The sequence below is a fragment of the Centrocercus urophasianus genome, unplaced genomic scaffold (assembly GCF_019232065.1).
Source record: "Centrocercus urophasianus isolate 14NV4802_14NV808 unplaced genomic scaffold, USGS_Curo_1.0 seq_19, whole genome shotgun sequence".
Taxonomy (NCBI): Eukaryota; Metazoa; Chordata; class Aves; order Galliformes; family Phasianidae; genus Centrocercus; species Centrocercus urophasianus.
In genome coordinates, this window is record NW_024884744.1 from 10,208,980 (window position 1) to 10,231,777 (window position 22,798).

At 47.0% G+C, this 22,798-nt stretch overlaps 1 protein-coding gene across 2 annotated transcripts in view; it reads left to right on the forward strand.

Annotated features, from left to right (window-relative positions):
• Positions 1-1,238: 1,238 nt before the first annotated feature.
• The window catches only part of CCDC50 (coiled-coil domain containing 50), a 39,424-nt gene continuing 17,864 nt past the window's right edge, over positions 1,239-22,798 (forward strand). The window contains exons 1-4 of one of the 2 annotated variants that reach the window (XM_042820751.1): positions 1,239-1,360; positions 15,056-15,118; positions 16,442-16,571; positions 21,241-21,331. In XM_042820751.1, coding sequence (XP_042676685.1) covers positions 1,312-1,360; positions 15,056-15,118; positions 16,442-16,571; positions 21,241-21,331 — 333 coding nt within the window. In that variant the 5' untranslated portion in view covers positions 1,239-1,311. The remainder of the gene's footprint in view (positions 1,361-15,055; positions 15,119-16,441; positions 16,572-21,240; positions 21,332-22,798) is intronic. The other variant, XM_042820752.1, reaches the window with a different exon arrangement.

Consider the following 22,798-nt stretch of genomic DNA (forward strand, 5'->3'; position numbering starts at 1 on the left):
GAGCTGTGCCTGGTGTGCAGGACCCTGCCCTTGGGAACCGAGCAGGTGAATGCTGCTTGCTGGATTTGCTCCTCCCCAGGAGCATCAGTGAGTCTGGCAAGGGTAAACACATCTGCATGATTAACAGAGCTGGAGGAAGGCACGAGGAGCCACATAATTTGCGTAGGAGAAACCTGAGCAGAGAGAGCTCAGGAATTTTGACTAATTGGTGCGGCTGGTTTGGGCCTCAGCCAGATAAGAGGATACAAATTCATTAGGGAAGACTGGAGCAAAGAGCTGTGTGCATGAGGGAGAGCTCAGGAACATTGAAACACTGAACTGGGAGATGATGTTTCTAAATGTGGGGTCAGAAGGCTGCTCTCTTGCATCAAATCATAGGACATCACAAGTTGGAAGGGCCCTCCAGACCCTTCCCCACCTTTATATCCTTTGCTTAGATGCTCATATGTGTGCCCACTTATGTCCAACAGCAGATGCTTGCACAGAGGTTAAAAACTGGGCTGGTAATGAGTGAAGGATGTTCTTCTGGCTGGTCCTTGTGTGCACATGCTGCAAGGGTTAATGGCCTTGCAAGGTGCTGCTTTAGGGACTGAGAAATAAATGAGAGAAGGAGGGGAAAAAAAAACCAACCATCATCAACAACAAAAGCAAAAAGAAATCTAAAAAGAAAGAAAAGAGAAAATAAGAAAAAATATACCAGGGAAAAATGTTAAGAAAAATAAAGTAAAAGGGGAAAATAAGAGAAAAGGGGTTAAAAGTGAAAATGAGGGAAAACTAGGGAAAAAAGGGGAAAATAAGTGAAAAGGGAAGAAAATAGGGGAAGTAAGGGAAAATGAGAAAAATAGGGAAGAGGGAGATAAGAGAAAATGGGGAAAATAAGGTAAAATAATAGAAAATAAAGGGGAAAAGAAGGAAACAAGGGAACAAAACAGGGAAATCGGGAAAAAGGGGGAGAAATGTGGATAATAGGGAGAAGTAAAGGAGAATAACGGAAAAGGAGGGAAAATCAGGGAAAACGGTTGCGGGGGAAGGGAGAGGGAGATTGAAAGCAAAGAGAGAAGAAAGAAAAAGGGGAAAACAAAGACCAATCTGCGCGGCCGAATCCAAAGGGCAGCAGCCCGGAGCCGCCCGGCGCACAGCCGCGCACAGCCCCGCCCCTCCCGCCCCCCCGCCGCTTTCTGTCCCCACCGCCCCGCCGTACGGCCGCTCGCTCCGGATCCCTCCGCGGGTAACTTCGCGCTGTGCGGCGGGGCGCGGGCGGCTCTGCCCTCAGCGTGGGGCCTGCCCGCCCCGCACGGCGGCTGTAGCAGCATGGCCGAGATCGGTATCGACCAGTCCAAGCTGCCCGGCGTCAAGGAAGGTACGGGCGCTGGGGTGCGGGGAGCGGTGCCCGGAGCCGCGATGGGGATGGGTGTGCGGGGCTCTGCCGCAATCCCGTTTTGTACTTTGCCCCGCACGTCCCTGCGGCTCGCGGGAGCCGGGGTGGAACGTGAAATTGTGGCGACCGGTTTTAGCGTTGCCCGTCCTCAGTGCCTGCCTGCGCGTGCTTGCTCGAGAAAATGAATGCCGTTAACCCTTGCAGCGGGTCGGTTCGATGGGATGACAGCCTTGTGAGGGCAGCCTGCACGTGGTTGGGCTGGCTCGGTTGCGCTCAGCGGGCTCCGGGTGAACCTGCGCTTGCGGTGAGAGGCGCTGCGCCTCCGGGGGACCCCGGTTCGAGGCTGCTGTCCGCCCCACCCCGCTGGATGGGAGCGGTGCCCCGAGCAGCTCCGACCTGCACGGCCGCCGAGGCCCGAGTTGCTTTCTGCAGAGCCTCGGGCCCATTCCGAGTTCTCAGTTCAGTGATATCATTTGTTTTTGTTGTGCGGAGTGTTGAAACCGAGGTATGGCCTGGTTTAGGTCTATTCATGCTCAGAGTGAATGCCAGCCAAGGGAAGAAATGCATCACCTTCCGTGCCTGGGGAAATATTTGTTCTTCTGATACAGAAATCACTGTTGATTCTTCTGGGGGAAAAAAAAAAAGAAAAAAAACAACCACAAAACGTTCCCTTTCTCCATTTTGGGCAAAGGTCAGCTCAGTCGTTCATTAACAGCATGGTTCCATGCTTTGTTGTGGTGTGAGGACTTTGTTCAGCTCCCTTTGGGGGGCTGTGTGGGTCCTTTCCCAGTGCTTCCCTTGGGACAGCCATGTGACGGTGCCATCCGGCTCTTCTCTTGTGGTCTTAAAGCTGTTTTACAGCCTGGTTGCTGCTGTGCAGTGCAGTGAAAATCCACCAGCTGCGGCCCGGTGCTTCCTTCTTGTGGTTACTTTCTTTCTTTCTTTCATTTTCAAAGCCATCTATATTAGCTGAAGGCTTGTTGTAGATGGGGCTTTGCTGGTGAAAGCTAGTTCATCCAGTCCGCTTTATTTGGTTTACTAGTATAAAATAAACTCTTAAAGCACTCATTTCCAGCATCAGCCAGACCTGGTGCAGCAGCCTGGTGTTATAACCTCTTTCCAGGCATGCCAAGTGCCTGCTCTGACCACTGTGGTTAGCAAAGCTCTTGTAAGGCGTTTGCTGAAGGCTTTGGTGGTGGCTGCAATATGTGGGTTGAGTGTCTCTGCTCTCCTTTCCAGTGTCTATGATCTCTTTTCACAGAGTGGCTTTGGGTCTGTGTGTACTCGTCTGACCCTCCCTGGGGCATTGCTCAGCTGTCTGCACACAGATCTCTTAAACTGGAGGTCTAATCTGTGAGTCTTTCAGGGACAAAAGAATCCTGGAAATATTATTTTAATTGGTTACTTGCAAAGCAAGCAACAAGCTGGCTTGAGCTCTGCTTGCACGTGTCTTTCATCTCTTGAGATCTGATGCATTACTAGAAGTGAGAATTGGCAGCCATCCTTCCCTGCAGAGATGAGAGCTGGGGCTGCGGAGCTCAGTGCTGGCCTGAGCCCTCCCAGAGGAAGAGGGGTCTGGGAGAGGGAAGGGGAGACCCAGCACCCTGGTCCTGCAGTGCACAGCTCTTCAGAATGGTGGAGAATTGCAGTGGATGAAGTTCTCATTTAGTACTATTTTTAATAGCATTAAGAAGAAAAAGAAGGGCAGTGTGTCTGCACCTGTCAGTAGAATCTGTGCAGCCATGCTGCTGTCATTTAGGCTCCATTCTATTTATTTTACTTGCACCCTGAGAGCGCAGCAACAGTACTCACTCTGACTTCTGCTCTTCCTTAAGCATTTGCTTTGACTTCCTGGAGCTCCTGATTCATACGTAAAGTGCTTCTGGTTGTTTCCCAAATGTGGTAGTAAAAGATGCGATGCTGCTTTGGGTGAGGAGGAAGGGTTTGGAGCTTTATTTTTCCCCCTGTTGGGGCAGCCCCAGGGGCAGGCAGCCTGTCTTTTTTTTTTTTTTTTTTTTTTTTTTTTTTTGCCTTATCACAAATGGAATAAGCTTGTGGTAAGCATCCATCTTCCTCTCAGCCGCAGCACCTTCCCTCTGACCTCTGCAGCTTAACCTGACCTCTGTGGCACTGCTGCAGGGTGAACCTTGTAATGCCAGACAGACAGTGTCCCAAGCAGCAGACTGCCTGATCTTATCAGCTTACCATTTCGGTGTCTGTGTGCTCTGCAGTAGGGCACTGCAAGGAGGAAACTTGATGTCTATCAGAACCCCCAGCGGGCTCAATGTTTTGAAGAGGTTCTGTGGGGGTGGGTTCCATGCTGGGGTTTTTCCAGGGGGGTGGTGGTGGGGGCTGTGCTTGTGTAGAAGGGTTGGATTCCAGCTGGATTACTGTAATGGGGGCAACTCTTGAGAGCAGCTGCTGATCAGCCAGGTCACCCTGCAGCCACCTGCACTGTGCCCCTTGGCTCCAGATGGTGTTTTTTTCATGAAGCATCATGTGCTGTGTCACAGTTTTCTGCTTGGTGACTTCCTCTGAGAAGCACTCTGAAAAATGCAGGCAAGCTGGATGGCTTGGGGGCAGCAAGGGCAGGGGCTGACGGGACATGAAAATGGGATTTTCTTTCTAGGTCACTGGTTCATGTCCAGCTCTTCTGAGTAATAGGAGGTCTGTTTTTCCAGTGTTCAGAAATTCAGTAGCTGGTGCTCATTTTGCTTCTGGTTAAATCTACGTGAAAGTTTTATTGTTCATTCAGCTGTCTTGGGTCTGCAGCACTTGGCAGAGGAGGTGGGCAGGATTAGCATTTTGTGCTTGTGGCTCTGAGCAGGCAGGTCTGCCTCCTACCATCCCTGCCATCCTGTGCATTGCCCTCTGTGAGCTGCCATGAACAAAAAAAAAAAAAAGGAAAAAGCAGCCTTTGGCAGACAGGAGCTTCCAGACTTGCACTCATGCCTTCTGCAGGCATATGTTTTCTTAGCTACTGATGAGCAGAGAAGTGCTGGAGCTGGGATAAAGGAGGCATGGTCTGTTTTACCCATTGGCACTCTTGGAAGTGGCAGCGAGGGAGGAGGCTCTCCCCCATTGGCAGTACAAGACAGTGCCACTGCTGCTGTCTGAGCAGTGACTTGCAGACAGCCTTGTGTTTACTGTGACTGTGGGCCTCTGCTTAATCTTTAATTTCCCATCAGAAAGCTCGTGCGTGTCAGGACGTGGAGACAGCAGCTGTAAAGACCAGGGTGGCCCAGTAGTGTCCACGCTGGGGCCACACATGGAAGCCCTGCCTGGGGAAGCGTGTCTCAGGGCTGTATGAAATGCCTCTGCTTTGCTGCAATAAGCCTTGTTTTCCTTTTTGCTCAGAGCCTTGTTTTCCTTCTTGCAGTTCACATCACTGTGACGATTTGTGGGACAAAGTGACATGTTCCCTCCCTGCTTCCTCGTCCCCGTCCCAGCATGTGTGCAGCTGGCTGCCTTCCACATACTTGCTGCTGCTCCTCTGCTTAGCGCTGGTTGCAAGGCCAAAAGACTGCGGAAAGATGACTGAGGAGTTGCTAAAACTGCCTTAAAACTTCAGAAATTTAGGGCTGCTGGGCACTTCCACCCAGGAAGGCAGGGCAGCCCTGTATCCTTACAGAGCTGGTGGTAAGCCAGCCACATAGAAGCATATTGATGCTTTTTTAAAATAAAAGCCTTTGCACCATCTCTTGGTACATAAAAAAGACCCCACCCCACTCACTGTAGGTTAGCCCTGTAAGCCATGGCACACTGCTGCTAGGAGAGCAGAGCACCTGTGCCTTTGGTGAGTGCTGTTCAGGACAGAAAGTGGCAGTGGTTAGCAGGTGATGTGTTCTTCTCTTTTCAGAGGAAGTTTAAAAAACTGTGCACAGAGTTTGTGTATGCATGTCTGTGTGGTTCTTCCTTCTCCCACATGTTCTCGTGAATCAGGAGTCTGTGGCTGGGGGAAAAGAAGAAGTGCTATGTGGGCTAATTATGTGATGTTCAGTTAGCAATGGCAAAGGGGCAAATACTTGAAGGCACTGTGAAATGAGTGCTATGAGTGCACGTTGCTTTGGCCACTTATAACCAGACAGGACAGGAGGCTGCAGTGTGCCCCAGCAGCACTACCACATCACTGGGGTGAAGCAGTAGAGGATGGCAAGGAAAGACCTGGGAGCTTTCCAAGCCATCAGGGTGTTGGCTGTTTTTGTGGCACGTGGAGCTGCTGTTCACAGCGCTCTGCTCTCCTGCAGGCGTTGCAGCCGGCGCCAGGTTTCCGAAGGAAGTTGTGTTGGGAAGAGGCTGGGCTCTGCTGGGGTTATTTGCAGCGCCTGAGGGCCCTGTGTTCCCACTGCCTGGTGCTGCCAGGAGGGATGGGCAGCCCTGCCTCAGCCCTGCCTGCCTTCTTCAGATACCTTTTGCTTTGGGTCCTGATTTTAGTTGTCTGTTTTTTTCAGTCCCTAAGCTGGTGTGTATATTGTATCGTATAGAGGAGATTGACCTCCGTCCCCTTCTTCCCCTGCAAAGGAAAAGACTTACTTCTTGCTGTCCTTAAGCTAATTTTGAGTTCTTGGAGCATGACCACAAAGCAGCTTGTTTCAGGTTTGCACTGTGATCCTCATCTCTGTGCCCATCTGGCTCCAGAGTCTGGGACTGTATTCTTACCATCTTATCCTGCTGGTTTTGATCTTAGCTGCTCTAAGGGCAGGGTTCCAACTCAGGGCTCTGACAGGAAGGGAGACATGCGTTCTCAGTACTGTAGCTCTGCTGACTTGTGGCTCTTCTGGAGATAGCTGTGAAGGTCTGACTGATCTGAAGCCAGCTTTGGTACTTTGTGTTCTTCAGAGCTGACTAATGAACTTGGAGAACTTATGTGTGGGAAGTAAGGATGGGGGAGAGCGCCCAAAAGGGGCTGGTGAATGGGGAAGTAAATAAATGAAAAATAATAAAAAGGAGTTGAAAATGAGGCAGAGCATCCTTTGCTGTTGTCCTTCCTATGAAGGAAGGCTGTCCTCAGAAAGCAGATCACAGAGCAGCTCATCCTGAGCACTGGCAGTGGCTAGGCAGGCGGCAGACAGGAGTGCTCCTTCCTAGGAAGAAGGGAGCTGATAGGAATCTGCAGGAGTCAGTTGGAAGTCATGCTGCAGTCAGCTCTGACACCTTCTGCTTGGAACCTAGCAGTTGGCTGGAGTGAGCCTGAGGGGCTGCCCTGAGGCCTGTCCTGCTGGAGCTTTGCTTCTTACATATCTGATGTAATGAATAAAACCTGATTTGTCTGTGCATGTGTGCTGATGCTGCCATCAGTCTGGCTGTGGCTCTGGTTTAGTACAAGCTTTGGAGCAGTCTCTGGTTTGGCTGCAGTCATCTGGGCACTGGAAAGAAAGTGATACTTCTCTTGCTCCTCCAAATGACTGCAAGCTCACTGGGGTGTGAAACCACACTGAGGGGTTTTAAGAGGAACTGGAACTCTTCTTGGTACTTGGCACCTTCTGTGAGAGCATCAGCTTTTAGCAGTCAGCCTTGCATGGAGTCCTCAAAGTGATGCATGAACTTGTACTGGAAAGGTGCTGAGAGCCTGGTCCTGGCCCCCTGCTCTCTTGCATTCTGCTGCATTATCTTTTAGGATTGTGCTGGAGGAGAAGCTTGGGAGAGCTGACACTGAAATTATCTTGGCTCCATCTCTGTGGAGCTGCTCTGTGAGTTTATTCATGACTGCCTGAAACGGAGGGTTTAAAATGTGGATGAAGCATGCCAGGGTGCTGTGGCTCCTGGGGGCTGTTTCAACCCATGGGGTGCAACCTGCCAGCCCTCCCCAGAGAAACTGCTGAACTGAGTGAGGGGTTTCAGCTTGTGCTGAGCAAAGAACAGAAGTTTTACCTATCTGGGAAATCAGTGTGTCCTTTCAACAATTGCGTAGTATAAAATTGTTTAAAATGCTGTAGTGAAAGCTACTTACCAGATCAAAGTAAAATAGGATGATTGCTGCTGAGATGACAGTGGGGGCAGGGAGTGTAAATAGCGCAGGTCCCTTGAGATGTGAGCTCCATGCCTGAGCAGTTTGCTGAGTGGGTGGCTGTTTTGAGTTGCGCGTGAAAGGAGACTTTTTTTTGTTCCCTTACACCGGTTTAAATGAGTGGTGTTGGACTTAAAACTAAAACTGCCATGACATCCTGTCTGCAGAAAAATGCACAACAAAAACCTCCAAAAAAGGACAGCATCGTATGATCCATAGGACACCACTCAGGGCATTCGTTACTTATAGCTTGTGGACACATCTGTGAGCCAGGGAGTGTGGTCTCCTGGTAAAGGTAACTCCTCTCTCCTTTCCCCAGCATGCACACTGCTTCACCCCTAGGCAAAGTAGGGATAAAACACACTTGGAAGGGGCAGTGGTATTTGTTATGCAGTGCAGGCATTGGCTGCTAGGAAAATTTCTGTCCTGTTAGCTTTTCATGTTGCACATGTGCTGGCTGAGTCAATTGAAGTTGTGTCAGATGCTGGAGTGGAGGGCTGCAGAAGCGACTTCTGTTTTCATCCATAGTTAAAGATTAACTTCATTCACATACAAACTTAGCTGTGTTTTGAATATTGTGAATAATGTTTGGTGGCCTGAGTTCTGCTGCTTGGCTCTGGCATCACAGTGGCCAAGCTACTGGCCAAGTCTGTGACTCTGGGGGCTGCATCAGAGAACCAAGCAGGATGTGGCTGAAAGGGCTGAGTTTCCATAGAGTGTGCTAATACTCCTGAAGGATCAAAGTCATTTTCAAGCACATGTGTGAGCTTGAAGTGCTTAAACTCAGTGTATTCTTCTGAAAACCAAAAACATGGTATTTAACATTCCTGACCTATGGATTATGTGTTAAGCTTGGCAGATAAGTGCTCTTATCTCGAAAGACTGAAGATGAAATAGGGTGGAATTATCCAACATTGAAAAAGATGTCTGTAATAAAAACATTATGAGAGATTTCAGTCATTTTGGGGCATGGTCTGAAATGACCTTCTGAGGTCCCTTGTGGTGCTACTTTTTGCAATCTTTGAGATTCTTCTTTGTCTGTGCAAGCACGTCACCTCCTCTGTTGGAGTGCTCAGCAGATGCTATCTCTGCTTGAGGACTGCTCTAGAGTACAGTTCACAGGCGTGTTTACTGAAAAGACAGTGCCAAACTGGTGGGCTTAGAGAAGACATTTCCTGAAGGGAGAGCTGCTGATTTCTATTTCAAGGCAGGTTAACAAAATAGGCTTGTGTTCTGAGGATTTGGTTCCAAAATGTATGCAAACTTCCATTGCAAAGCATAGGTTGGACAGGTGACAGCTTATTGTTGGGGAATGGTGCAGAGAGCACAAGGTTCTCATACCCTTGACCTTAAGGCATTTATCTTTAGAGCAGCAAGGATAACCTCATTCCCAAATCCCAAGCTGCTTTTAGCTTCTGGGCCAGAACTGCCAATTAAAAAAAAAAACAAAACCAACAACAAACCACACTGGTGGTGGAGATATTTTGTGCTCTGTTTTAAGAGCAAAGCAGAGACTTTTCTGCTTGCTATCAGTTGGGGCTGCCCAGCTTCTTCATGCTTCCCTCCCCAGCCTGCCTGGTCCTGTCTGTTTCTCAGGAGCCATCTTCTCCCTGTGTGAGGTTGATTTCCTTGGCACTGGTTGCCCATGGTGACCAAAGTCCCAGGAATGCTGCTGAGATGTGATGTGGATTAGCACAAGCTCAAGAATCTCTCAGTGCAATGGGAGAGGCAGGAAGGAAATGAAAAGCACTGAGGTCAGGCTATGTATCTCACAGAACAGGCGGTGCTGGAACTGCAGTCCCTCTGGAGCTGCCCCTGGTTTATCCCTTTCCCCAGCCAGGGCTGCTCGGCCAGGTCATCTTGGACTCAAGGAAATCTTGGAGCACTCACCTGGCTGATATAGTCCCTGTGGTGCCAGTTGTTCTTTCTGATTTGCAGTTTTATTAACTCAGCATCTTTCCAAGATTGCTGGTTTGGAACAGGCTCTGCTTATTGCTCTGCAATTAATTTGTTAGCTCTCTAGGCCTTAAGAAGCAGCTTTAGCTGCTGAAACTTCTTTTTTTTTTTTTTTTTTCTTTTTTTTCTCTACTGTGTCACTGTCTCCCCTTCCTGCTGTCCTTTGCTTCAGGATTCAGAAACTGCAGATGTTTGGAGCTAAGCATGACTCACACCTTCTCATTTATTTTGTGAACCATCCAGCACATGATGCTGAGGGGGAGAATGCAGGGAGTGGGAGGGGATGGGGAGCAAGGGATGGTTTTTTAAACCCCAAAAGGAAATGCTGGGAGTGTGCCTGTGTCGAGCTGGCAGGGCTCCCGGGACACATCAGAAGGCCAGCACCAACATGGAGCCCTTGGGCTGATGTCACATGGCGTGGCCCAGGCTGCCAGGCACAAGTGAGGTATGGCCTGCTGGAGGCCCTGCTTGCTCTGCTGCCCTTCCCTACCTCAGTCACACAGGATTGAGGGCTGCCTTAGCTCCTCTGTTGTGGTTACCTCACTCCCTTTGAAGCAATTCAGTGTTAAAGTGCTGAGCTATGAGGCTGAGGTAATGCTGGAGGAAGCTGGTGTGGCAGGGTAGAAAGAGGAAAAGATTATTTTGTGAAATTTTGCCAAGTTGCTGTACCTAAGACAGGGCTTCAGCCATGCTCACAAAAGCCCTGTACCTCAGTGATGCTTAGAAAGGCGCATTTTGGGGCTGAATATCTAGCAGCAAGTGAGGCCTGTGCATGGGGCTTACAGGGAGACTCTTTTGGGTCCCTGCAGCAAACGAGCTCCCCATCGCATGCCACTGCGTGGGTTTTGTGGTGGGATCTGGTAGTGTTACTCAGGAGTTGGCTGAACATGAACCAGCACTGGCTCAGGCTTTGGCCCAGGTGGCCAAAAAGGCCAGCAGCATCCTGGCTTGTATCAGAAATGCTGCAGCAAGCAGAAGGTGATCGTCCCTCTGTATTCTGCACTGGTGAGGCTGTATTACGAGTACTGTATTCAGCTTTGGGTTCCTCACTGCAAGAAAGACACTGAGGCCCTGGAGCATGTCCAGAGAAGGGCAATGGAGTTGTGAAGGATCTGGAGCACAAGTCTTATGGGGATCAGCTGAGGGAAGTGTGGTTTTTCAGAGAGGAGGCTCAGGGGAGGCCCTGTTGCTCTCTGCGACCTGAAAGGAGGTTGTGGTGAGGTGGGGATTGGCCTCTTCTCCCAAGTAGGGTGAGAAATATGCCCTTAAATTGTGCTAGGGGAGGTTAAGGTTGGATATTAGGAAAAATTTCTTTGCAGAAAGAGTGGTGGTGCACTGGCACAGGCTGCCCAGGGGGGTGGTGGAGTTACTGTCCCTGGAGGTGTTGAAGCACTGTGCTGATATGGCGCTGAGAGACATGGTGGGCATGGCGTGATGGGTTGATGTCTGGACTAAATGATCTTAGTGGTCTTTTCCAACCTTAATAATTCCATGATGTGATTCTGTGCTTCCTGTCATGCCTTAGCCATTGCTTTCCCTACTGGCATTCCTGTGCTGGCATCGCTTTTGTTCACAGCTGTGCCAGAAGTGCACATCCCAGCACACTCCCTGCTGTGACCCAGCAGATTGGTTTAATCAGCCCGGGGCAAACCTGTTGTCAGTGTTTCACGCTTTGCTGGACTTGCCGATTGCAGCTGCTCTGATCGTGCCCCTGCTGCTTGTTTGACTGCCTGATGGCTTGCAGCCAGGGCCTGGGGATGGGAAATTGAGTTAATTCTCAGCGGTGAACAAGCATCAATCTTACCTTTTCATTTCTTAGCCATGCAATTAGGGAATAGGTAAACAGATTGCTTATTCCACAATGCAAAGCCTCTCAGAGAGGAGGAATTGTGGTTCTGTTGTCACTGGGGCCGTCCTATTTCTCAGCATGAACCCAGTGCCAGTAGTGCCACGTAATGAGCTGAGAATGAGGGCTCAGTGCTGCTGTAGCTTCGTTTCAGACCACATCCATCCAATCTACATCTTCAGTAATTTCCTATCAGCCTTATTGTTGGATGCAACTTCAGGGAAGGAGAGAGTTGGTTTTTTTGGCCTTCCTGCAGCTGTCCTAGGCTCTGTGCCGTGAACACTGGGTCCATCTTGAGGGAGCACTCGGCACTTGCCATCACTCCCAAATTTGCTGCAGGTGTCCCCATCTCCTGCCACTTGGCTGGCTGACAGCGCTCTGTTCCATTCATAATGGGATGTTCTCATCCTCCTTTGCATGTCGTTCTCAGGCTGACAGAACTTGGGAATAATGTGCTCAGATGAGTTAGGGGCATTCAGTCCAGCCAAGTTTCAGGCAGTGATGAACATCTCCTGCTCTGCCAACAACTTCAGCCTCATGGGGTGAAGTCTGTACGCTCCAGTTAGCCATTCATGGATTTAGGAGAACTGCCATCCGTTAAAACAATAAAATAGGTAAAAAAAAATCTCTGTTGTGCTGTAGGAATGAAGCTCACTGGAGGAGGTGAGACTCTCTGTGGGCCTTGGTGCAAGACTGCTGGGAGAAGAGCAGGGGTGTTCTACCACAGGCCTTCTGCCTTTTTGCTTGCACACCAAGTATATTTCTGTCACTCTGATTTTTTTCCCACATGAGTAGCAAAGTGTAGCTGGGCGTGAGCAGAATGGAGCACAGAATCTAAAGTCCTGTGCACGTGTGCCTCTCTGAGGAGGTGAGGATGGAGCAAAGGTCTGCCGGCACCTTCAGCGTCATGACCAACACGACAGCTTAAATGCCACGGGGAGCAGAAGGGAGTTCAGAAGGGCTGGGATGCAATTTCGTAATCTTTGCAGATGCTTCACATGTGCAGCTCTGGAAGTGTTCACCCTTGCTTCTGCACTCCCTTGTTTTGCTTGTACAGCTGTTCAGGCATCTGTGCAATGAACTTGCTCACAGACCTACTGTGGTAAATACAGCGCTGTTTTCTCCTTCTAGTTTGTGGGTGGGATTTTTTTTCTTTTTTTTTTTTTTTTTTTTTTTTTTTTCCTGTTGTTATCAAACCTCCAGGAGGAAGCGCTCTCAAAGATGTGGTGAAAGCACAGCCCTGGATCTAGACAGGCTCTTTGTGGTGCTGCACTGAGATATCTCTGCTTAGCTCCAGCCTCTGAGCCAAAGGTACCTTTCCAGCAGGCTGGGTGATGCTGTGTGAGCAGGAGGTGGCTGACTCACCATCATTCTGTGAAACTAAATAGCGTTAGGGACCACAGAGTAAAGACTTTTTGGGGAACATCTGTCCCTATCCCATAAAAATGTGCTCCTGAATGCTGGACACCCTGAATATGTTACCTGTGAGCAGCGCTGCTGCCTGAAACAGCTGTGGTTGGTGGCTGGAGGAAGCATTTATTTATAGGAAAGGCCAACTGGAAGTGTTTCATTGCTAGTTAGCATTCAGTATCCTTTCAATGCAATATCCTATGCAATAAAAAGAAAGCCTTAATTGCACCATCCAGAACTGTACATGCTTAAAATGAGTCACTCTGGGATTGTTACCGTAATCACTGTCCTCATCTCCACCCTGCTGCTTGTCCCTCCTTCCCTGAAGCACTGCCTTTGACCTTGAGGGGAGGGCTGCTTGAAGTGCAGCCTTATCTTCAGTCTGTCATCTGCAAAATGCCCTCAAATGCACCAAAGCTTATCCTTGACACATTCAACAGGATTTTTGGTTAAAGTACTAACTTGGCTGCAGTCAGAAGCTCTTCTAAAAACCTGTGAAGCCCTGTGGGTGCTGAGGAGCATCCTGATACATCTCAGCATGTGTCACTGTGAGAGAAAGGAAACTCGTGGGATTGTGGCTGCCTTCCCCTCCCTTTGCAGTGTTTTCTACCCTTTGTGGGGTTGGAAATGGTGTCTGCTCAGACTCTTCAATGAACGTGTTCCTCAGAAATTGCCCTCATAGCTTTCCTACATCCTGGGGGTCTTAGGCTCCCCTTGAAGTGGGAGCTCCATGGGCAGCAGTGCACGCTTTGTGTGTCTTTGCTCCCAAAGCACCAGATGCTGCACGTGGCCCTGTCCCAGTAGGTGTGTGACTGTTTTACCGCTCCACTGCCTATCATAACAAGTTAAAAATAAACCCTTGTGTTTTCCCACAGTGTGGGCAGAGCATTCCTTTGAAAGCTCGAGAGTGAAAGTGATCGGCGTTTGTAAAAATGTGCTCCTTTCAGACTGGTGCTCATCTTCTTCCTGTTTATTTGTCTCTGGGTCAGCACAGCTTCCAAGAAGAAGCTGAAAATTACCCGTGGTGGTAATGATGCGGGTGGTTGTTTTGGGTTGTCTTGGGTTGCAGGTCGACTTCTGGAGTCTGGGAACAGCTTGGTGGGAAGACAGAATCTTCCCCCTGAGAAAGGAGCGTGTGTCTTGGGGAGATGGGTTTCCACCAACGTTTTCAATGGGGAATTTCAGCTCTTCTTCAACCCAATGACTCCCCTAAGTTTTGGCTCAAAAATTTCCATGGGAAAGTCTATATTTTGTCTGAAGTCCATAGGTTAATTCAGGGGCAGTTTTCAACTGAACATGACTTGATAGCCCTTGTCTGGAGTACGCCCAGCAGGCTCGGGGCTAGGCAGCTGTTCACCAGCCCGAGGAGCTGAGCTGGGCATGGCTGAGGTATGTGCTGATGGAAGGAGCGAGAATGGTTTGAATGGGTTTTGAATACTCATTCATGTGTCTAAGGGAAAAAGAAACCTTTTGTCATTTCTCATGATAAGCGTGAAGATCGAGTTGCTTGTTTTTCAGAATTTCAAGGTCTACTTTTGGACTGTGTCCAGCCACTCCTATCGCAGGGCTGGGTAGATAATGTTTTCCTTTTGCACTTCCAAGTTAGGCTTATCTAATAGAAATTAGTTTCCTGTGATTCTTTTGGGCTTGGAGTCTCATAACTGTTGAGAGGGCATTGGATTTGAGATCTGTGTATTCTGCTTTTGCCCTACAATTTCCAAACCCCTTTTGGTGGGGGAGAGAGAGCAGCCCCCGCAACTGTCGTAAAACCCTGGCAAAGCTAATGGAGGCCCTCAGTAGTCTTAGGGAGTGCAGTGATGCCAGGCAAAGTGCTTCCTTGGAATGCACATTGTGCCAAGCACACCAAATGTCAGATTGCAGGTTTGAACCCCTACGGGTTCTTGCTGCAGCCATGTTCAAGCCACTGCAGTTTCAGTCACTTTCTGTGTTGGGTATTTGTGCATAATGTTCGCGTGCATTGCAAGTTGGATGAGTTTCTGGTGTGATTGCACAGCAATCAGTGCTGGTCCCAGTAACCACTTTTCATCCATGCTCAGGGTAAATACAGAGTTGTTATCAGCTTGTGATGACTTGAAGCCAGAGAGGTGTGTAATGTAAAGGTGGGGCATGTTTGCAAAGCTGCCTGTATTGCAAACTTGGCTTCGTGCTGCTTTACGGGAGACAAGTGCAAGGGACGTAGCATGGCATGAGGAATGCAGGCCATGTTCAAAGTCTGCATGGCAGGGAACAGAGGCTCTGGGATTGAGCAGCCCAGCGGTGGGCATTCCAGGGCTGTGGAGCGGGGCAGAGATGTGCCCTCTGAGTGCTGACTTTGTCTGGTTTGAGCAAGGCAGTGCTGCTTCAGAACCCAAGCATCTGTATTGATATTTTTTCTTTTTGTCTTTTTCCCCTTCCCTCCTCCTCATCGTCATTCTCATGGCTTTGTTTCCCTGTGCAGTGTGTCGAGACTTTGCTGTCCTGGAAGATCATACCTTGGCCCATAACTTGCAGGAACAAGAAAGTAAGTAGCAATATTTGGAACAAATTGAATCAAATGTATCCCTGCAGATAACTGTTTCTGCGTTGTTCTTATGTTGTGGGTTTTCATTTTTTTTTGCTTAGAGCAATCCTCTCTGCTTTTGTTTTTTTTAATTCTTTCTAATGGAGTATTGTTATCATTGCTGTATTTGCTGTCCTGTAACACTACTCTGTGTTCTACCCCAGCTTGTATTGCCCTCTAGAGATGGTTGCATTTCATGCATACAGTTTTCCCATTCCATTTATAGTGGAGTTTCTTTATGCTGATCATAATAAGATTGCATGTGGGAGTGCGCTTGAGGTTTTATTGCTGTGTGAGGCTGTTAGAAATGACTAGCATGCCTGGAAGCTTCCCGTTTCACAGGCTGACCTGAGAGCAGCCAGTAGAGGCCTGCTTACTGACTGATTTCAGAACTGCTAGTGCCTGCCTTCAGAACGGAGACTTCCTTTTAATTAAGACGTTTTGAGGCAAGGCAGCTGCATGCTTTAAAAAAGAGAGGAAAAAAAAGTACAGCCAGGAACTCACAAGTGGCTGGTGATTTCTATACAGGAGATGTTTGCTTTTCAGTCAGGGCTGAGGTGGCCTCTCTAATCTGTTTTGCTGCATGCCAGTCGCATTGGTATCTAGCAGTACTAGGTCCTAGTGCTGTTCCATTGGCTCTACTGAGCATGCAGCTTGCACTGAAGTGACTCTTACTGCTGGGACGTGAGACCACCAAACAAAAACTGTAAGCTGCAGTTCTTACAGTCATCTTTTCTTGGAGGCATTATCCATGTATGGTAAAGGGCTCACTGTAGTGTTTAGTTGCTCTGTTGCTAAATATAAAGTTAGTGAGATTCTGGAACATATTACATAGGAAGGAAGAGGAGTTTCTCTCTTTGGATTTTCTTGAAAGTGAGTTAGGGAAAAATCCGTAGAAATGGTTTACGTTCCACTCATTTTCATTGGCTTCTGATGGTTCTTTCCAGCCCCACTTTATTAATCTAGAGTAGTTTCGTGGGACCAGAAAATGAAATACAAAGCCTAAAAGTAAATCCCTACCAATCTGTATGCAATTAAGATGTGCAGGCCTTGTTTTGGTAATAAACGTATATGCAGCCTTCTCAGTGTTGAAGTGAGGCAATCTCAAGCTGCTGACATAATTTCAATTTGGGGCTTACCCACCTGTAGAGAAGTTAATGACATTACCCTGCAGAAGACTGTCTTCCTTTCTAGCCTGGAATCTCCCTCCCACTTCTTCATCTCATTCACAGTGTGACATTCAGCAGGCTGATTTTTGGGGCTCTTGTCTGTGCTTATTTCCAGTTGAGCATCACTTGGCGACAAACATTCAGCGTAATCGTCTGGTGCAGCATGACTTGCAGGTGGCCAAGCAACTGCAAGAGGAGGAGGATCTGAAAGCACGTGCTCAAATCCAGAAACGCCAAAAAGACCTGTGAGTTTAGGATGGAGCTGTTCAAACGCTCATCCTGTTTGGTCAGAGTGCTGAAATGAGTTGCTTTGTTTCAAGTTGATGCACGGTACAATGGGGTACAGGTTGATCAGCCTTTTGCTTTAGATATCTGTTGCTATAGAAGTATGGATATTATTCTCTAGCATGGGACAAGATGGGAGCAGATGGACCTAGGGTTTGCCTTGGCTTGGGCTCTGTTGGCTGAAAAGAAGCCTTCCTATTCTTCTGTTTGTTGGCAGAGAGGAGTAATTTGGCCATTTGCAATAGACTTGCCCCTGGCTGAAGTCTGAGAGAGAAGAATTTACACTACAGAAGTACACAGTGTTATAGTGAATTCCCCCTCTTGTGGAAATATGGCAGATACTGGCCTACCTGTATTGTGCCTTATAAGTGCTTTTGAGGATTTTAACTCCATATATGTTGGCTTTGCACTGTGCTGAACAGCTCAGAGCCTGTGTTTGTGCTTGTAGATGCTCCAGCATGAAGCATGGTGGGAAGAGGAGCTGCTGTTTTGGGGCCGCTTGGTGGAGATAGTAGTTGTGGACGTGTGTTCTCTTGCAGTCACTTCTTGCAGCAGCTGCAGGAAGATTTTTAATGATTCAGTTTTTTCTACAGTCTTGCTCAGAGCCCCTCTTACCTCATCTAAGCCACACTGTGGCTTGTGATTGGGATTTCTCTGTGCCATGACTGTGGAGCAGGTATAGGAATAAAAAGTTATAGTGCAGAGAAAAACAAACTGGGACTTACCAGCCCAGAGTTGACTTTGATCCTACTCTTGTATTTTTTGCCTCTCACTTGCCATGCGTGAGAAGTAACAAATGGTTTGTGTGGCAGGGCTCAGTAAGATCACAACGATGAGAGGCAGCATCTTGCTTTCTAAAGGAGCTCCCTGAAAGGTCTGCAAAGCAGAATGCAGCGCAGCAGCTGGGAAATGCATCCTATCTTGTCTTGCTCTGTGATGCCACCCGCCAGATACAGTCGATAGTGAATCACAAACCCTGCGGGGTTCATCTGGCAGAGTGATGCAGTAGAAGAGCTCTGTGCTGCAGATGTGTGTGATACAGCTTCAAAGGAGCTGTTCATAAAAGATTTCAAGGCTGGGCTGTGGCAAGTCAGCCACTATACTTAATGGTACTAGCACATGCAGACAGTATGTGTGCATCTCTGAAGTTTGTTTTATTTCAATAGCTTTGTTAGCAATTAGAGATGTGAGCCTGTAAATGGCAACTTAAAAATTAACTTTGTATGACAGAGATGATTCCTTTTTGCTACTTGCTGGGAACTGCAAACAATTTTACTGCTGTAGGACTTCACAAAATGGGATTTGCTAACTTTGTGAGCCAAGTTACAGGCAGAACTGCTGACGCAGAACATTGTGTCAGCAGCAGTTCTACTCCTGAAAGCCTGAGCTCTGCAAGAATAGTTTTTGTTGCTTTTGTTTAAAAAAAAAAAAAAAAAAAAAAAAAAAAAAAAAATTGGAGGCTTCCTTTTATAACTGGATCTTTGTCTTCCTTAATTCTCAATACATTCCCACTGTCTCTTCCTTTTGCAAGATCAGTGAGTTCTGGCAACACAACGACCCCCACTGCTGCTGTGTGCTGTATGGCCTAGGACAGCCTGACCCTGCAAGGTGGCAGAGGGGTGAAGAGGCTGAACTGGGTGGTCTCCTTAGAGACAAGAAGCATAACAAAAAAAGCTCTTCAAACATAAGGGTTTTTTTTTTTTTTTTTTTTTTTTTTTTTTTTTTTTTTTTTTTTTACTTTACCTGGAGATCTGAAAGACAAAGAAAACATGTCTATTCTTGCTTATTCTTTCCCTTGAAGAATTCAGGGAAGCTCAGAACTCTGCTAGTACTCCTGCTTCTTTAAAAGCATCTCTCACATTTAGCCAAGCAGCCTGGATGCTGCCAAGCATAGTAGCAGGGCTGCTAAAATAACTGAAATACTGTAAAGAGATGCTCTTTCCTTGTTTTGTTCCCAGTACCATAATGATTCTGTTACAGCTCCTTTGAACATTTCCCTTAAACCCTTTTGTTGTTTCTCATCTGGCAACAATTACTCGCTCCAGCCATTGTGAATGGCAGCTTTCTAATCAGTGCCTTTATTTTTTTTATTGTTCTCTAAGCTGGTGTTTCCTTGACAGTAACACTGCTGGCTGTGTGGGCATGAAGGGCACCTCGTGTGAGGTTTGGAGGTGGGGATGTTTATATTGCTCTGGCTGATTGCTGGAGACTAAAGCCATTGAATTCACAGTAAAGAAACTAGAGGACAAGAAATGCTGTCCAAGTTCTTTAACCTTTTTGCTTACGTTCAAGTCAAGTTGAAACACTAGCCTATGTTAAATAACTAATCAAGTCTCAGGATTTAATTACCACTGAGCATCAAGAAAAGACAAAATCCAATCCTTTGTCTCTGTTCAGTGGTTTTGAAAGAGCTTGATATGGAGTACAGCAGGATGCATGCCATCAGGAACAAGAAAGCACTTCTGCTTGTGCATTACTTTTGGTATTCTTTGCTGTGAATGGGGAGGCAGTGACCTTGTCGCCTTGGTTCTGGAAGACAGTTAGCTGTTTGTCTTGTGCTTGTGTGAGAAAGATGGATTTTAAGCATTCAGCAATTAGCTGGTGCCAGTGAACTCATCACCTTAGCTTTGTTTGCAGGTGTCAGGAGGGACTGCAGACTCAAACACATTGATGTGTTTGACCTTTCTAATTTATTTTCTTACATGAATCCGTGTAATCTGAGATTGGCCTCGTAAAAGATCTAGTATTCTATGCACACTGACAGTATGCTTCTAGGGTTTGCATGTTCAGTTGTCTTTTTGCTTGGTACTGGTTTCCTGTTCCAGTTTTGCCAACATTCCCTTTTTATAGAGCAGGTTTACGAACTATGTTTGACCTGTGTGCTTCTAAATAGATTTCTCTGCAGTCAGGTGCAACACAAACATACACACTTGCCAGATACGAGTTCTCTTATGGGGATGAAAGAAACTGATGTCTGAAATTGTTTGCCTTATCAATAACTCCAGGTCTGCACACACAAATTCATGAGGGCCTTCTAGGATGTCTCTAGGCCTGGGTCAATTTATGAATGTGAGCAAATGTTTACAAACATGGTCCAGGAAAGGGAAGGAAACATCACATTATGACGTGGACATGGGATTCTTGTGTGTTTGAAGAAGGAAGAGGAAGCATGAATAACACACAGTACCCAACTGTAGATCTGTTTCTGAGGGGCAATTGACATAAATTAAAAAAGCTTTTTTTTCTTTTCATGTGTTTCATGTTCCTTTTTTTATTTTTATCTCTGACAGATCAGATGTTTCTTGGTGATATTTCTCCTCTAATGCACTTCTTGCAGTGTCCCACCCTACACCACCTAACCAACTCCTTGCACTTCTATTGTTCTTCATCTATAAAACAAGCCACTGTCGTGCCATTGATTGCTCCAGCAATGCCAGTTCTCTCAGTTTTGCTGCATTTTAGCCCATTGCCTCCAAGTGTGCCAGGTCATTTAAACCCTGATCCTTCCTCAAGACAAGAACAGATGCTCCAGCCTACCCTGTGCAGCTTTCATGTAGCTGAACCTGCTTCTCTTGAAGTATTTGCCTGACTTCCATAATATGCTTTTGGTTGTCCTCCCATCACCTATCTGATCACTGCCAGCATATTCTTTGAAAGATTGTATCCTGATAAAGCAATCTCTGCCAGTTGCTATTCTCATTCCTGTCTCCTGTGCCTTACTTTTTAGCATTTGCAACTGCAGAGATACCTCTAGATTGATAGATTTTATTTTTTCCTTTTTTCCTATCATTTTTTTCCCCTCTGACCTGTTTGGAGCAGTCACTGACTCAATTTCAACAGTCCTGAAAGGGAGAGGTCTTAATCTTCATTCTCAAATCCCCCAGCCCTGTTCTGGATTGTCCCAAAGAACCCTGGCTATCATTTAGGCCTGTTTGCTGGGCATCAGAGCTTGCAGCTGAGCACTGTGCAATTCTTTCAGATGCTTTCTGCATGACATTCCACAAATACATCTTTCCTAGTCTTATCCACCCAGATGAAACTCATGGAAGTATGACATTTCATGTCACAATTACTGTTTTTCTGTTCTCCAGTTAATATAGTCCTGTGTGGTGCTGTGATGATTGCTTCCCACCCCTCATTCTGATGCACACTGCTGTTTTTCCTACTGACTGCTTCTGCTTTTGCATCTCATCCCACCTCAGCAGCATTTCTCATTCAGAAATCCAGAAATGCTTGTATTAACCTTACCCCTAAACTCTTGCGTTGGCACCACACATACAAGTGCTCCTCAGCAGCGTTACACTGCTGTTTGCAGAGACTCCTATGTACTTCCTTGGCCTGCTCTGTCTTATTGTTCCTATCTCCTTTCTTAGCAAACTGCCTATGAGTTTGTTTTGTCATTTTTGTACTTTGATCATGGAAGGTTTGGGATCGATTTTCTAAATTTGAGCAGCATTAAGTACAGGGAGTCCTGGTCTCTGGTGAGAATTCATGGGCTCTGCACTATTGCTGAGGAATAATAACTCTTCTGTGTGAATTGAATAGCTGCTTTTAGTTCTTTTTATCCCTCTTTCCAGACTGATGTCTATGATTTTAGGTACTTACGATCCTTGTTTCCTTCTCTTCTAGGGAACGGCAGGACTCAGAGATTGCTCAGGAAATCCAAGTGAAGCTGGTGTTTGAAGCAGAGCAGCGACGCAGGCAAGAGGAAAAAGATGAGGTAACTTTGAAAGATGACAGAGCGACTTGTATCAGCCATTTTAGCGCAGGCATTTCTTGGTTATTAGCTGCAGAAGCCGCGTTGGCTGCTCTCAGTACTGATCTTCATGGATTATCAGCATGCACAGAGATTTCAGGGAGCCCTATTACACGTGTCAGATACATTTGTAGCCTGCGAGGGTTGATGCTAATGCCATGCTAACAAAGAGGGCAAATAATAGTAGGCCTTCCTGAGGTGTTCAGAAAGTCCTGGATTGGAGGAACATGTATGTGAGCTTGGAGTGTGTCCCTGTATTTGATTGCAGGTAGGTCCCTGAGAAATTCAGGTAGTTTTACAGTGCTGAAGAGGCAGCTAGTGGCATTTTCTCTATGGGAAGCATTTAAACACAAGGCTATTTCTTGGAAGAGCTAGTACTAATTTGTCTAGCTAACTTCAGTTTGCTTGTTCAAGACTTCATTTGCTTCTAGTACCATTAAATCCAAACAAGTACAGAAAGGCTGGCCAGAAAGGCCAGAAAGATGGAGAAACATCCAAGAGGATCATGCAGTGGGAGAGAGAGGAACACTGGCTAAAGGATTTATGCTGTAAATGTGACCATCTCTCTTATTTTCCTGGCGAAAATGAAGAAGTGAAGCTTCTGCTGACAGCAGTATTGCAGCTGCACAGGTTTAAGCAGAGGGCTTCTGGGATGTCAGCAGTCTGACAGCAAGTCCCTGCAACATCTCGAACTAGCCTACTGATTATCTTTGGATGCTGGGAGCAGTCTTCAGATGATTATAACTCAATGTGATGAGGAAAAGCCACAAATATTCCTTCTCTTCCTGTTGGTTCATAGGTAGTTCTGGAGTGTGGCTGAAGCAGATATGTGCTGGGTTAGGCTGCAGATAAATACTTAAGGTGAAGCAATACTGCCTGACTTTGCAATAGGAGGGCTTGAATCAGTCCTGCTGTCCTTCTATGGTCCCCAGTGTTACTTCTTTTGGGTGGGCTCCTGTGCTGATGTGGGGCTGTGCAGTGCCTAAGGGGTTTGTCAGGTGGCAGAGTGGGGATCCTGTCAGAACCACTCCTGTGGCCCTCAGTATTGCATCTGTTCACCTATCTTGCAAGAAATGCTGAATTATGCTGGTATTAGGCATGTGTCAGATTTGTCCTGAATTTGTCACACATGAAGGTATGTGGTATTTTCCAGTGTTCAGGCATATCCAGCTAGATGTGCAGGGTTTTAGAATAAAGTACCCAGTAATGGCACTAAGTTAATGGCTTATACAGATTTGCAAGTCCTGAACTGTCTCAGTCCTTGGGATAATATGTTTAAGCCCATGTACTTACAGACTTGCTCCTCTTGTTAGAGTTTAAACTTGCCAAAGGGAAATACTTTTTTTTTAATAAGGAGCCTGGTATCCTCAGGTCCTTAACAAAGCTTGTTGCCATACAAATATGATCTGAATACTGAAATAATAATTGGTA